General features: G+C 41.8%; 1 protein-coding gene across 7 annotated transcripts in view; it reads left to right on the top strand.

Annotated features, from left to right (window-relative positions):
* DCLK2 (doublecortin like kinase 2) overlaps positions 1–14516 on the top strand; it is a 188684-nt gene that overhangs the window by 164187 nt on the left and 9981 nt on the right. For all 7 annotated transcript variants that reach the window (XR_010345364.1, XR_010345363.1, XM_064383834.1 and 4 more), the window contains 3 exons: positions 13–159; positions 7580–7713; positions 8144–8221. Coding sequence is in view for 5 of the 7 variants with exons in the window: in XM_064383834.1 (XP_064239904.1) it covers positions 13–159; positions 7580–7713; positions 8144–8221 (359 nt within the window). In the remaining 2 variants the exon portion in view is untranslated. The remainder of the gene's footprint in view (positions 1–12; positions 160–7579; positions 7714–8143; positions 8222–14516) is intronic.

Raw genomic sequence — 14516 nt, 5'->3', positions numbered from 1 at the left:
TGTATCCTTTAGGGTGGAGATCTCTTTGATGCAATTACTTCATCAACTAAGTACACGGAGAGAGATGGCAGCGCCATGGTGTACAACTTAGCCAACGCCCTCAGGTATCTCCATGGCCTCAGCATTGTGCACAGAGACATCAAACCAGAGAATCTCTTGGTATGTCATCCCTGCTTTATCTGTTCCGATGAATGCCTCTCTCCCTTTAAAAGGATCATAGGCAAATAAGGCATTTTACAGTCTATTCCAATCCTGCATTATAAGACTTTAAATTTAGAAAATTAGCAAGATTCGTGTGAATGACCATCAAACACTAATGGAGTTTTTAAATTTTTCTACATTTACTATTTACCAGATGTGTCATTTCATTCTCACACTGCTATAAAGAACTACATGAGACTGGGTGATTTATGAAGAAAAGAGGTTTGATTGACTCACAGTTCCGCAGGCTTAACAGGAAGTGTGATTGGGAAGTCTCAGGAAACTTACAATCATGGCAGTAGGTTAAGGGGAAGCAAGCACCTTCTTCACGTGGTGGCAGGAGAGAAAGAGAGCGAGGAGGGAAGTGCATACATATTTAAACCATCATATCTCATGAGAACTCACTACCACGAGAACAGCATGGGGGAATTCTGCTTCCATAATACGGTCACCTTACACCAGGTCCTTCTCCCAACATTGGGAATTACAGTTCAACGTGAGATTTAGGTGGGGACACAGAGCCAAAGCATGTCACCAGACATAAGAAGATACATTTTCTGGGAGGCCGAGGCTGGCAGATCATGAGATCAAGAGATCGAGACCATCCTGACCAACATGGTGAAACCCCATCTTTACTAAAAATACAAAAATTAGCTAGGTGTGGTGGTGTGCGCCTGTACTCGGGAAGCTGAGGCAGGAGAATCACTTGATGAACCCAGGAGACAGAGGTTGCAGTGAGCCAAGATCTCACCACTGCGCTCCAGCCTGGCAACAGAGTGAGACTCCGTTTCAAAAAAAAAAAAGAAAGAAAATACATTGTCATTTATATTTTGATTGATGGCACTGACTTAAAGGTGAGCAAGAAAATTATTTTATAGGGCAAAAAATTGTGAAGAATGAATTTGAGACAGGATTAGAGGCTCATAGGAGACAGGAGTAAAACATAGGGGGGTTCATTTATTTGCAGGGCAGAATTTTGGAAATAATCTAGTCCATTCATCTTTACAGACATGGCAACTGAAACCAAGAGATGCCAATTTTTTTTCTTAGAAGTCTATTTTATCCTATTATTCTAAAAATAAAGTCTTATTCTACTGTGGTACTCAGAGTTCTTCATAGTCTGATCTCAATTTGCCTTTTCAGCCTCCTGTTAATAACCCTTTCTTACCCATCCAACCCAACATGGCCTAAGCGTCAAGCCACATTTAACTCACCTTCATGGTGAGTCTTGATAACTAGACACAGCTTGCTAATTGCGAGCCAGTCCTCATGACCACATTATAGAGGAATTTTAGAGAAACTCGTTGGGGAATTTGGCACTTACACTCCTCCCAACCCCCCACAAATACACATGAGATAATTGACTTCTTTATTTCCACCTTTCAGGGATCTCATCCTCATTCCTGCTTGGGAGGCAAGCTTATCTCAGTCTTTTACATCATGTTAACCCAAACACAGTTTCCTCCATCCTCAGCTTTTAGTTAAAACTTCACTTATCAACAGCGTTACCCCTCCATTGCTTCTGTCCATACTGGTCTTCATTTGCAGCGTCCTCTCTTCCAACAGTGTGGTAAACCATTCATCTTGTAACACACTGAGCAAAAATGAGGTCTTCTTTGACACCCTGGCCTCTCTAGACAGAGTTCAGTCACAGCTACCTCGGGTTTCTGCTGCACTTGCCAAGGTGTTGGGACCTTTATCATATACTTGTCTGTCTCTTTGGGATTGTAAGCACGGTGGAGGCAAGGTTTGTGTCTCAGTTATCTTTGTATCTCCAGTGGCCTGGACAGTGCCACGTAAACACATAAAGGACAGCAGAGTGTTTGCTGGCTGGCCACTGACACTCATGCTGGAGCGTGAGCCTCTACAGCCTACTGAAAGGACTATGCATTGATGCACAGCTTCTGAAGCCATCCTGGGGACTTTTTATTTTTGGGCTAATCTAATCCAGAGGACCCGTCTTTTCTTTTTGATAATATCATTTGATGATTTCTGAGTGTCCATTTAAAAGTATGTGAAACTTTATCTCACTGTCTTCTGGCTTGAGGGAATTATATTTCATTTCTATATTTTCTTATTAGGAAATGAAATATCCCTGCTCTGTGTAAAACAAAACAAAACAAAACAAAAGGGTTGTGGACTTGGTTTTATAAACTCTTAACAAGGAATGGAGACAGAGCTGTAAACCGAGCCTCAGGAGGGAAGTAAGGATATGGCGTTCTCTCCTCGAAATAGGCCTCTTGCCCATCAGGACCTTGCAGCTCACTACGCTCCTCCACTGTCAGACTGGGTTTGGCGTGGGCTTCACAAACAAAGCTTCACAGGGTTTTCTCCAGGTGTGGTCAGATACAAACACTGGGGCATTCATGAGGTTACCCCCTTGACTGCTTCCTGCTCTCCACACCCTGCCTCGCCCCACTGGCTTCAGTTACTGCATTCTCTGTACTAATGGGAGCCACAGGTTCCCAGGGAACCCCTGGAGCCAGCCTGTCAAGCAGCCCTGATTTAAGGCCCAGCAAAGAAAGTGACTGGGGTGCTTGTGAGCTTCCCTATAAACCAGGGAGTGTCCATTTCCCAGCTCACAGATCTCACTCTCACCTCCCGTTTCTTCTCTTTTCCACTCACAGATTCTTAATAGATGTAAAGAATCTGACACCGCCTCCTTCTTTCTTGTCACACATCAAGGGTGGATAATGTTTTCACTTCTTCATGAGAATTGGCTAAAATTTAAAAAATTTAAAAGAGTAATGTAATGGGGATTGATGTCTCCAACATCACGAGTCTCAGAATGCAATCAGGAAATCAGAATCACACTCCTCATCAAGTCTCATCTGTCCTAGATTGGTGTCCATTCCTTCTCAAACCTGCGCCAGCTCCCTTACGTTACCCCAGAAAGGGAGGAGAAGGAAGAAGAGGGTAAAAGTGACCTCTGGAAGAGGCGAATGTGTGATGCAGAAAGGCTCTGTCGAGCCTTGAGAAACAACCTTAGCCTCATATATCTCAGTAAAATGTGTGTTTGCCATGGAAAACCTAACTAGCTCACTTGGCAGTTTCTAGATTTAGTCAGCAGGTTGGCATTGGCCTGGGAGGAGAGAGTGCCATTGAGATACTAAAAGTAAATACCCAGAGTGACTGTCAGCCTCTTCCTGCTCTAAGAACTAATTCAGTTTTTAAACACCAGAGCATTCAGACATCTGATTTGCATCCCCCTCTCTGGTAAGCAGCATCATAATTTAAAACCCTGCCAGTGGAGATGTATGGGTAGCTGTGTCAGGGAGCACAGGGGTGGCCGTTAATGCTGTGAGTTATAGCCTGGTGGTGCCGTGTCAGAGTTAACTATGAGAGACCAGTGATAAATTCAGGTTGTCCAGGAGTTCTGGGGACAGGGGAGAGAAGAGGGTTGGTTTCTCATATTTGAAGTCCTTCTAAATCATCAAGTTGACATTTTATTTAGAGAACATGCAGTGTTCATTTTGTATGTGGGATCTGCATTCCTCGCATTTTTTATTTTTGCATTCTGAGAGCAACTTTTGACAGAAGCATCTCACAGCTTGTGGTGGGGCGTTTGAACACTGCAGGGCTGGAATTCTCACAGTTGTGATTGTTTAAATTCACTCAAAATCTGTATGTAAGTGCAGGCTGTAGTCAGGGTTCTGGCGGGCCTACCCAGTTATTTTTCAGGTATAAAATCTTGTAGAATGGTGCTTTGGAACAACGAATAATGGTCCTTGCTGGAGCCCCTGCCTGGCCACATGACTAGTAACATGAGTGCTGTGTGCCTCAGTCTCCTCATTTGTAAAATGGAGGTAACTGTTCTCTTCCTAATTGCCCAGTGGGGTGGCTATAGAAGTCCAGTGAGATAATGTTTGGAAGAATTTTGAAATCTCCAAAGTCTTTGAGAATGTCAGTTTCTGGGGAGACCTGAACCCTGACAGAAAGCCTTCGGAGTCCCTGTTCATCTATTCACCTCTTTATTAAAGTCAATTTTTTTTTATACAGTCTTGCTCTGTTGCTAGGCTGGAGTGCAGTGGTGCAGTCTCGGCTCATTGCAACCTCTGTCTCCCAGGTTCAAACATTTGCCTGCCTCAGCCTCCTGAGTAGCTGTGACTACAGGCATGCGCCACCATGCCCAGCTAATTTTTGTATTTTTAACAGAGACAAGGTTTCACCATGTTGGCCAGGATGGTCTTGATCTTTTGACCTCAGGTGATCCACCTGTCTCGGCCTCCAAAGTGCTGGGATTACAGGCGTGAGCCACCGCGCCCAGCCTAAAGTCAATTGTTTTTAAAGCAATGCTATGTGTGTCTCTGTATCTATCTAGAGAGAGATATAGGTATAATTTCTCCTGCTTTGAAGAGAATCTCCCACTAAGATTTGAAATTTATTCATGTTAGACATATTTGCTTCTGTGTCTAGCATTGGGGAGAGATGAATCAGATAAAATGTTATGATTTCAGGCTTGTCTGCCCCTAATGACACTTCCTTTTTGATGTTTAGCCAAGGAATATCACTTGCACAGACATAATTCAGCAGTTACAGACTGTTCAGTCCCTTTCTATTTATGCTTGTGCATCTGACTCTGAATTACTTATACAGGATGTGAAAAACAGGACTTCAGAGACTTCTGAGTATCTGACAGCAACCCCTGAATACCCCTAGGCATCACTAAATGGAGTCCTTAAAATAAACACTATTTTTCAAAAATTGTACCTAATGAGTGTATTTTTAAGTTATAAAAACAAAATAACAGTGACATTAATAAAACTTTTTTTTACTCTCATGATACAGACATTTAGGAAGCTGTGCTTGTAACGTTCTTATCGCTGCCATTACTTAAGAAATTTCTTTCCAAAGTATGGGTTTGGGTAGAGGCATTATAAATTCCAACTGTAATTATATCAGATTGTTCTTGCTAATGTTTACATTAAACATAATGGGTGGAAAGTTTTCCTAAGATGGTGACGTGACTAAGAATCTGGAATCTGTAACTTTAGTCACTCATATCTTTGAAAATGTTTCTGCTGACTTGTGGGCTGACTCAGAATTGAAAATATCTATGAGGGATTCAAAATCCTCATCATTACTCCTGTGAAACTTTAAAGTCATAAAGGTATGTGCTAGGGATGTGTATTGAGTTTGTAAGACTGGAAAACGTTATTCAGATACTAAAGGTGAAACATATTCTTATTAAATGGATAAGGACATCAGAGGTAAGGGAAGGTGTTTCAGTGCTGTCCTCTTTAAAATGCCTGTAAAACTTGGGGAATCACTGGCCTGGGGGAGCCCTGCAGTTCTCCATGCTTTTTACTGACGACTATTTAAATCACTCCCCCCTCATTAAGTAGCAGACTAATGGATGATGTTGCTAAGATGCTTATCTTGAAAAAACATCATCTTCTAAATTTTTCTCCTTCTACAGTTAATAGTGGTTGAGATAAATATCTGGTTCAGTAAAGTATGAGGCAAAGCAAACTAAATATGCTTAAAATAGAAAAATAGAAATAGGCATTACAATGAGTATAGACTGGGCCTCTGCTACAGTTTATTCTTCTCGGAAATTCCATGTTTTGGAAATGGACATCCGAGAGACAAATAACTATACACTCAGGTTCAGGATTGCATGGTGAAATCTGAATTATGCTGTCATATGCACTTGTTTGCTTCTAAAATATCCACTTAGAATGTAACTTTTAAAGTTCTATTTATTCCATGTTTTGCTTATATATAAAATTATTATGAAACCAATGCATGTTAATTGTAAACATTTTAGAAGCCACTGAAAAGTATACAGAAAATTAATCCTTCATGCTACCACTTAGAGATAAACTTGTTAACATTTTGAGTATTTTATACATAATTATGCATATTTTTTATTCTGTGTAATAGTGACTGGTTCCCTTATGATTAATATATTTGAAAAGTGGTTATCAGAAACTAGTATTTTATTATGGTAATATATCATAATTAGTCATTGCCCTGTTAGCCATTTATGTTGCCTTTAGTTTTTAAGTCATAGATAAATTCCGAGATTGGCATATTTATATATAACATTTGGGTCCATCTCTATTCTCTTAGAGTAGGTTTTGAGAAGTAGACTTATTGGGTCAAAGGTTATAACTGATACAAAGAAATTTGCTATATATTGCTGAAATGCTTTCTAGAAAGGTTCTTAAATTTAAGCATAAACATTCACATCTCCACCAGCATTTTTAAACCTTTTCCAATGTCATAATTATCTAATCAGCCAGTCCTTCAAGGAAATGGAAAGGACATTTTTCATTTTTTTACATTTTATTTTTATTCTTTCTCTTTTATCATTACCCACAATGAAGGAACATTTATTGAGCCCCAATCTGAGGTTTGTTTCATTTTGCCTTCACAGCAACTTCACAAGGAAGTTACTGGCATTATTTCACTTCATAGATGAAGAAATATGCTCAGAGAGGTTATATGATTTTCAGAGGTCACACAACCAGGAGATGTGTGGACTTATTACTAAGGTTCAGGCTGCCTGATCCCAAAGGTCATTTTCTTTCTAAAATTCCAAGGTTTTCCCCTATATCATGTTTATGTTTTGTCATCGACTGTCCAGACAACAAAGACCCCATCACTGCCCCTAATTTTCTTTTCTGAACTACACATGATAGCCCTGTGGAGGTCACCGAGTACTTTGGTGAACACTTAATACACCATTTCTTGGGCTCTCAAGTACATCACCCACAGCAAATTCTAAATAAAGGTCAGTTTCTACCTCCAGGATTAGAGGCCTCTCTCATGCCCATCAGGTATGCAGCTGCCTACACCCTAACTACTGTGTAAGCAAGCACGTGTGTTCGTTGTACTCCTAGATAAGGAACTTTCTGCAAAAGTGGAAAATACTGTTTCCTAAGTACACCCAATCGTGCAGAATCTGAAGAGAAAAAAATTAGCACTTTAAAGTAACCAAGATAAATCATGTTGTTAGAATCACAAGGAGGGGTCAGGCGTGGTAATCCCAGCACTTTGGGAGGCCAAAGTGAGCAGATCTCATGAGCTCAGGAGTTCAAGACCAGCTAGGGCAATATAAGGAGACCTCATCTCTACAAAAAATTTAAAAATTAGCTTAGTATGGTGGCATGCACCTGTAGTTCCAGCTACTTGGGGTGGGGTTCGGTGGGGGAAGGATTACTTGAGCCTGCAGTGAGCTGTGGCCGACACCACTGCACTCCAGCCCGGACAACAAAGCAAGACCCTGTCTTCAAAAAAAGAATCACAAGGAAGGATTTCGTTAGAGTTTAATAGTAAATGTGTCTGTATCCTTTCTGCCTAATTCCAAGAGCCCTCTTACCATCATTGAGGGAAAAAAAATCTTCTGATTGTTGGCTGATTTCTGTTTCAGGTGTGTGAATATCCCGATGGAACCAAGTCTTTGAAACTAGGAGACTTTGGGCTTGCTACTGTGGTAGAAGGCCCTTTATACACAGTCTGTGGCACACCCACTTATGTGGCTCCAGAAATTATTGCTGAAACTGGGTAAGATTTCTGCTGGCCCTGATTAGTACTTTAACTTTGATGAGAAAGGTCTGTTTTTGTTGCTATTGCTGTTTGTATATACAGTGCCTCCTATGAAGGTGGAGAATGGAAAGAAGAGTGAGGCTGTTTCCTGCACCATGATTTTGACCTCAGGAAGCAGAGTTTATGCTTATCTGGCCAGAGCCCTGGCCTGGACTTGTGTCCCAAGGCCACTCTTGAGAATATGGCAGTAGTCACCAAGACTGTGGTTAGGCTGGTGGAAACAGATGCCTTCTTCTGTAGGGTGATTCATTCATCTCTAGGTGAAATGAAATGAATAATTTAATACCAAAATAATCCTTTTCCTAAGAAATAAAGGCAGTACTCCAGTACCATGGAAGGTTCTTGGGAGTCATCATTTCTCTCCCCCTCACCCACTTTGTTTTCCTAGCTATGGCCTGAAAGTGGACATTTGGGCAGCTGGCGTGATTACATACATACTCCTCTGTGGATTCCCACCGTTCCGAAGGTAAGCAGCATTTTGGGTGACTGTATTTGAATTGGAAATGCTCTCTCTTGGGTCCAGAAGCAGACACTTAATTCCTGGCAGTCAGGACTGGTTAAAAATTACATAGAACACCTTTTACTTTTTATCTTAATTTACAGCCTGTTAATGTATATTCTCATTAGCACATTTTGGATGTGAGGCCAAGGCCTTTGCTTTGTGTTCGGTTGGTCGTCCGAGTTTCTGGTGTTTATTCTTTCATAAAAATAAATCCATAATACGGTGTCTACTATGTCCAATTTCTCCATCTTTTCAAATGACAGCAAGATTTAAAGAGCCTTGTGAAGCAGTCCACATCTTTCCAGCTATGTCTTCTTCCAGTTCTTCGTAGTGGTGTCTGTCAGTCAGTTAGACAGCAGTTGTTTTGTTTTGTTTTGTTCTGTTTTGTTTTGTTTGGAGATGGAGTCTTGCTCTGTCACCCAGGCTGGAGTGCAGTGACCCAGTCTCAGCTCACTGCAACCTCTGCCTGCTGAGTTCAAGCAAGTCTCCTGCCTCAGCCTCCCAAGTAACTGGGACTACAGGTGCATGCCACCATGCCCAGCTAATATTTTGTATTTTTGATAGAGACAGGGTTTCACTGTGCTGACCAGGCTGGTCTCGAACTCCTGACCTAGTGATCCGTCCATCTCAGCCTCCCAAAGTGCTAGGATTACAGGTGTGAGCCGCAGCACCCGGCCTAGACAGCAATTTTTGTGTAATCTTTCCAAAGCATTCAACTTTGTTCTCTTAGAAACAGGAACTCTTTCTTCTTAAAATTCATTTTATTGGTTCATAAACATTTAATTAAGAAGTAGAATTGCAAACACTTGTATAAATAGGCCTGGGAACACAGACTGGCTGAGTCTTGGTAGCCATTTTTTTCACCTGGTAGGAGCACGGTGGCCACTGATAGTGGTCAGCGTGTTTGAGCAGGACATGGGAGCACAATCGCTGGCCCAGCAGCCTTTGTGCAGGGGATGAGTGAGGGACTTCAGCCACAGCTCTTTTGATGAGTTTCATTTCACCCTCTGGAGCAAATGAATTACTCTGAAGCAGAAGTTCATCTGATCATGCATGTTCTGTTTTCTTCTGAGTTTTCTTGACCTATTTTCACTTTAATCTCTTCCTTTTATAACTCTCTAATGAGTAGCTACTGTGTGCCAGGCGTAATTTTAAGTGTTAGGAATAAAGTGTTGGATGAAACCTGAGGCTGTGGTTTGCCTTAGTCTGTTTGGCTAGCTATAACAAAATACTATACACAGTGTGGCTTATAAACACCAGAACATTAATTCTTCCAGTTCTGGAGCCTGGGAATTCCAAGATCAAGGTACTGGCAGTTTTGGTGACTGTTGAGGGCCCACTTCTGGTTCCTAGACAGCCATCTCCTCATTCTAACCACATATAGTGGAAAGGGCAAGGCAATCTCTGGGGGCTTTTAGAAGGGCACTAATCCCATTCATGAGAGCTCCATCCTTAACAATAGCATGGCTGCCCAAAAGTCCCATCTCCTACTGCCATCACACTGGGGATTAGGTTTCAGCATATGAATTTTGGGGAGACATGAACATTTAGCCTATGGCATGGTGTTTATAGTGTTGGATTGGGTCAGTCAGTGAAAAATGGTTTTATCTTCTTTTCCCTCCAACACTTTATTATGAAAATTTTCAAACATATAGAAAAGTTGAAAGGATTATCTTTAAAATTCTCAGTTTTTCCATTAAGTTGAACAAGTTTTTAATTGGCATTGAAGTAAACATAAGACTGACAGATGTCAGTCTCTACTTTTAAAAGCCTTATGCTATAGATAAGACACACCTCGTGAGACTGTCAATCAAGGAGAATAAGCAGAGCATGAGGGGAGTGCTTAGTTCAGGGCTGGAAGTCACAAGGATTTAGCATTAATGAAAGATGTAGCATTTGAGTGAGACCTTTGTGGTATTAGTGGAGTTTTTATAGGTGGAAAGCTATTTCCATCTGGCTGTCAACATGATGGTCTTCCACCAAGGTCATTGACTAGGTGAGTTACACAGACTGTAGGATTACTGCACAGTTCAGTTAGCTTTTGCTGAGTAACAAACTACCTCTGAGGTTAGGAATGTGAAACAGTTCTATGGATCAGTTGAGTGAATCTTCTGAGCTAGTGGCTCAGTGGGGGTTGATGGTCTAGGATGGCCCCACTTGCATGCCTGGTAGGTGGCTCAGTGTCCACTCGGACAACAGAGATGAATTGGCCCTTTGCTTTCATCATGCAGGGATGTCCTGGGCTTCACATGAGAGTAGATGCAGGATTCCCCAAAGCAGCCAGAGACACGGCAAGCTGTGCTCACTTCACGCTTGTTGATGTTCTGTTGATCATATCAAGTCAAACAGCTAACCCGAGAGTCAATGTGGGAGAAAATTAGCTGAGTCCATACAGGGAGGGGAATAATTCGTGTCCATTTCACAGTCAAACCGGGCCCTGGCTGGTCTCAGTGATGTCATGTTTCAGGAGTTGGTCAAGTGGAGAAGGGGAGTGCATCTTGATGACAGGTGATCCTGGGCCGGTTATAGTGGAGTTCCTTTCCTGGCTAACCGAAGCTGGGATCAGCTGGGAAAGGGTCTTGGGGGGATGAGTTTGAGAAGACTGTGTGCTCACAACTCCCTCTAGTGTTTCCAGTTGCCAGTGCAGCCTGTGAGTTTCTTCTTGCACGGCTTTTTCCTTTTTAACGTAAGTGAGACTCAAATTGAACAGAATGTATTTATCATGGATTGATACTGAAAGCGGGGGAGCTTCTTTGTGGGGTCTGGAGATAAGTTTGGCTAATCAAAAGCAGTAAAGCTACATTCTGAAGGCTGCTGCCCTTATATGCTGCTGTCAGAAGGAGGTCATAGACCTCCAGGGAGCTTACTTTAAAAAATTAAGAAAATGCTTTCCCTCTTTCATATCATATTGTGATGAAAGAAAATCTGTAATGTTAAATACGTGTTACAGAAGTGTCTTCATGGCATACAGCAACATTCTGGGTAGATTTTATAACCTACTATAATACAGAAATGTATGTCACAAATTACAGAAATGGTACTTCAAATTATGGTTAATAAGCTTGGTATAAAATAGATTATCTACATAAATTTGTTCTTAGAAGTCCTTCAAATATTTCAAAATATTCTTTGTTTTATACAGAAGACAACTTTAACTCAAAGCATTTAAACTAAAATTGTTATTAGGAATTTACGGTTTTAGCTTCTCTGACTGTGGCATCTCTCATTCTTTCTTCCTTCAGGCTTTTCAGGTTTTAGTTGTAGTTTGACCTGTGTTCTCTTTCTGCTCTTTTTTTTTTTTTAATAGGCAGGGTCTTGCTCTGTCACCCAGGCTGGAGTGCAGTGGTGTTATTACAGCCCACTGCAGCCTCAGCCTCCCAGGTTCAAGAAATCCTCCCACCTTAGCTTCCCAAGTAGCTGGGACTACATGCACACACCCCATGACCAGCTGTGTGTGTGTGTGTGTGTGTGTGTGTGTGTGTGTGTGTATAATTTTTTTTTTGTTGGTAGTCTCACTTTGTTGCCTGTGCTGTAAATTTTATTTTTAAATCTTTTTAATTTATTTTTTAAGAGATTGGGTCTCTCTCTGTTGACCAGGCTGGAGTGCAGTGGTGCGATCATAGCTCACTGCAGTCTTCAACTCCTGGCTCAAGGAGTCCTCCTGCCTCAGTCTCCTGAGTAGCTGAGACTACAGGCCTGAACCACTGTGTTGCACTGATCGTTTAAGGTTTTCATTGAGATGGGGTCTTGCAGTGTTGCCCAGGCTGGTCTTGAACTCCTAGCCTCGGGCAAAATCCTTCCACCCTAGCTTCCCAAAGTGTGGAGATTATAGTTGTGAGCCACTGCACCTGGGCCATCTCCCTCTAGGCATTTTCAGCATCAGATTCTGCATTACCAAGAAGATTTGTTTTTCAGAGGCACCCAAAATTTTAGTTGTTGCCTAAGCAAGTCTGCTTTTAGGATCACTGACAAAAAGTATTTTGTATGACTATATCGAAATCTTTGATGTTTTTTAAAACACGCACAAAATGCTGTAAGTGGAAAGTTTGAACATCCTTTGGGAAATAGCGTACAACGTTTTCATGTTACTTTTTCTGACTTTCAGTGCCTTGTCATTGAAAAGAGAGTGTATGCACAAATCCCTTTGTTGTTAGGTTTACAGCACCTTGGTCCAAAGGCTGTATTGTTTTAGAATTTAAAAGTGCCCTGAAGAATCTCAGCCAGATTGCACAGTATCAGTGTGATACCAAATCCAGTGTGGATTTAATCAGAGCAGCTTTTCTTACATGACTGCTAAGAAAGATAAATTAGCTTTCTGTTTTTCTAGTGAGGGGCAGGCCCCGATTGTCAAAGCTCTTGTCACTCACAGTAGATACTTCAGGGTCCCGTTCTCATTGCTGGGACACCCTATGGTTTTGTTTGTTGACTTAGGGTATTTTGCCAAGAACCAGCTGTTATAAATGACTGCTGTGCACACACTTCCAGCTTTTTCACTATTTATTAACAAAATAAAAGCTATATGGATTAACAAAATCTCATATTTTATTAATCCAAATTTGAGATTCCAGAAGAAAATAAGGGAGAGGTGAGTGGAATAATAGGTAGGGATGACTAAAAAGAATGACTGTGGAAATAGCTCATTTTTAATATCTTTTTCTAACATTGTGTGTTGGAGCCCGCTGGTTTTCTGAAGTTTTCCACTAAATCTAATAATCTTAGATGTATTCTGTACTCATTTTGAAGGAGCGGTAAGCCGAGTTCACTCAGCAGGGAAATAACAGTGAAAAGGAAAGAAAACATTTTGACACTAAGAAAGAAATGTGTGTGCATTCACAGAAGTCACTTTTTGGGAGAGCAGTGGGAATCTCTTTCTCTTGCCTGGCCCAGTTATGTGTCCCGACTCTTGCTCCCCAGTGCTCCTCTTCACCAAACTCACAGTGATGTCCAGTCAGTTGGGCTTGCTCTTAAATGTCATGAATATTTACAAAGCTCACAAACTCTACTCTTTTTTTTTTTTTTGAGACAGAGTCTTGCTCTGTCACTCAGGCTGGAGTGTCGTGGAGTGATCTCAGCTAACTGCAACCTCTATCTCCTGGGTTCAAGTGATTCTCCTGCTGCAGCCTCCCAAGGCACATGTCACCACACCCAGCTGATTTTTTTTGTGGTTTTAGTAGAGACAGGGTTTCATCATGTTGGTCAGGCTGGTCTCGAACTCCTGACTTCAGGTAATCCACCCTCCTCGGCCTCCCAAAGTGTTGGGATTATAGGCATGAGCCACCACTCCCAGCCAACTCTGCTCTTTTTACTAGAACAGGAATGAGGCAGCGTGTCATCACAGCAGCCCTAGAATTGGTCTCTAGACACTCTCCTGAACGATCTGTTTCTCAGGACACTACACTTGCCCTTGTTCCCCTTTGAGGGGGTTGGTAGCAAAACCCTAAATGGAAGGTGAAGAAATTCCAAGAAATGTTTGCACACTTGTTGGGTAATACTTAACTTGCACTCCTGGATTTTGATCTTGACTCCAACAGCCCATTCTGAGCTTTCTCATGGGGCCTTGTAAAGGCCTGGAAAGCTAATGACACTTCTCCCCACTCTAGCCATCGATGCACGCACCAAGTGAGGGGGCTCTGGAGGTGAAGTTATGTGGGAGATTGGGGACGTCTTTCCCGGTGGCATTTTCACATTTCCATGACATCATTCATGAGCAGTTAGGTCAACCTGCATTCATCAGGCACTCACTGTGTCAGTGCACCTTCAAGAGTGGGATGGTCAGGCTCAGGTGGGAGGGATGCCCCCTGTGAGCAGCTGACATGGGTTTGCCTCAGCCTGTGCCGTTCTGCTTGATGTCTTCGGTTGGCCCTTCCTCTCAGACTGAGCCTAAATGAAAGTCAGTTTCCAACGGTGAACTAATTATTTCTTGAATGTTTTATCCAGATCCTAAACTTATGACTTTTTCATATGTTGGCTGTTCCACTGATCTTTGGCTATTGAAGTGGAAAGAAGAAGGGAAAGGAAATCGAACTCAGATTTTCTGCCTTTCCATTCTTGTTGCCATGACAGCTTGAGGGCAGATGCTGATTTTTTTTTTCCCTGAAATGATTTCCATTATTTGTGGATTCCAATATTTTCTTGAGTATGTGTGTGTGTTTTTTTTGGGGGGGGGGGGTAAGTATACATAACAAAATCGATCATTCTTACCATTTTCAAGCCTACAGTTCAGTACCACTAAGTACATTCACACCATGTGCAAGAATCA

Source organism: Aotus nancymaae, unplaced genomic scaffold (genome assembly GCF_030222135.1).
Source record: "Aotus nancymaae isolate 86718 unplaced genomic scaffold, 86718_ANA_hifiasm-v0.15.2.pri h1tg000033l, whole genome shotgun sequence".
Lineage (NCBI taxonomy): Eukaryota > Metazoa > Chordata > Mammalia > Primates > Aotidae > Aotus > Aotus nancymaae.
This window is presented reverse-complemented; position numbering and strand designations above follow the sequence as displayed.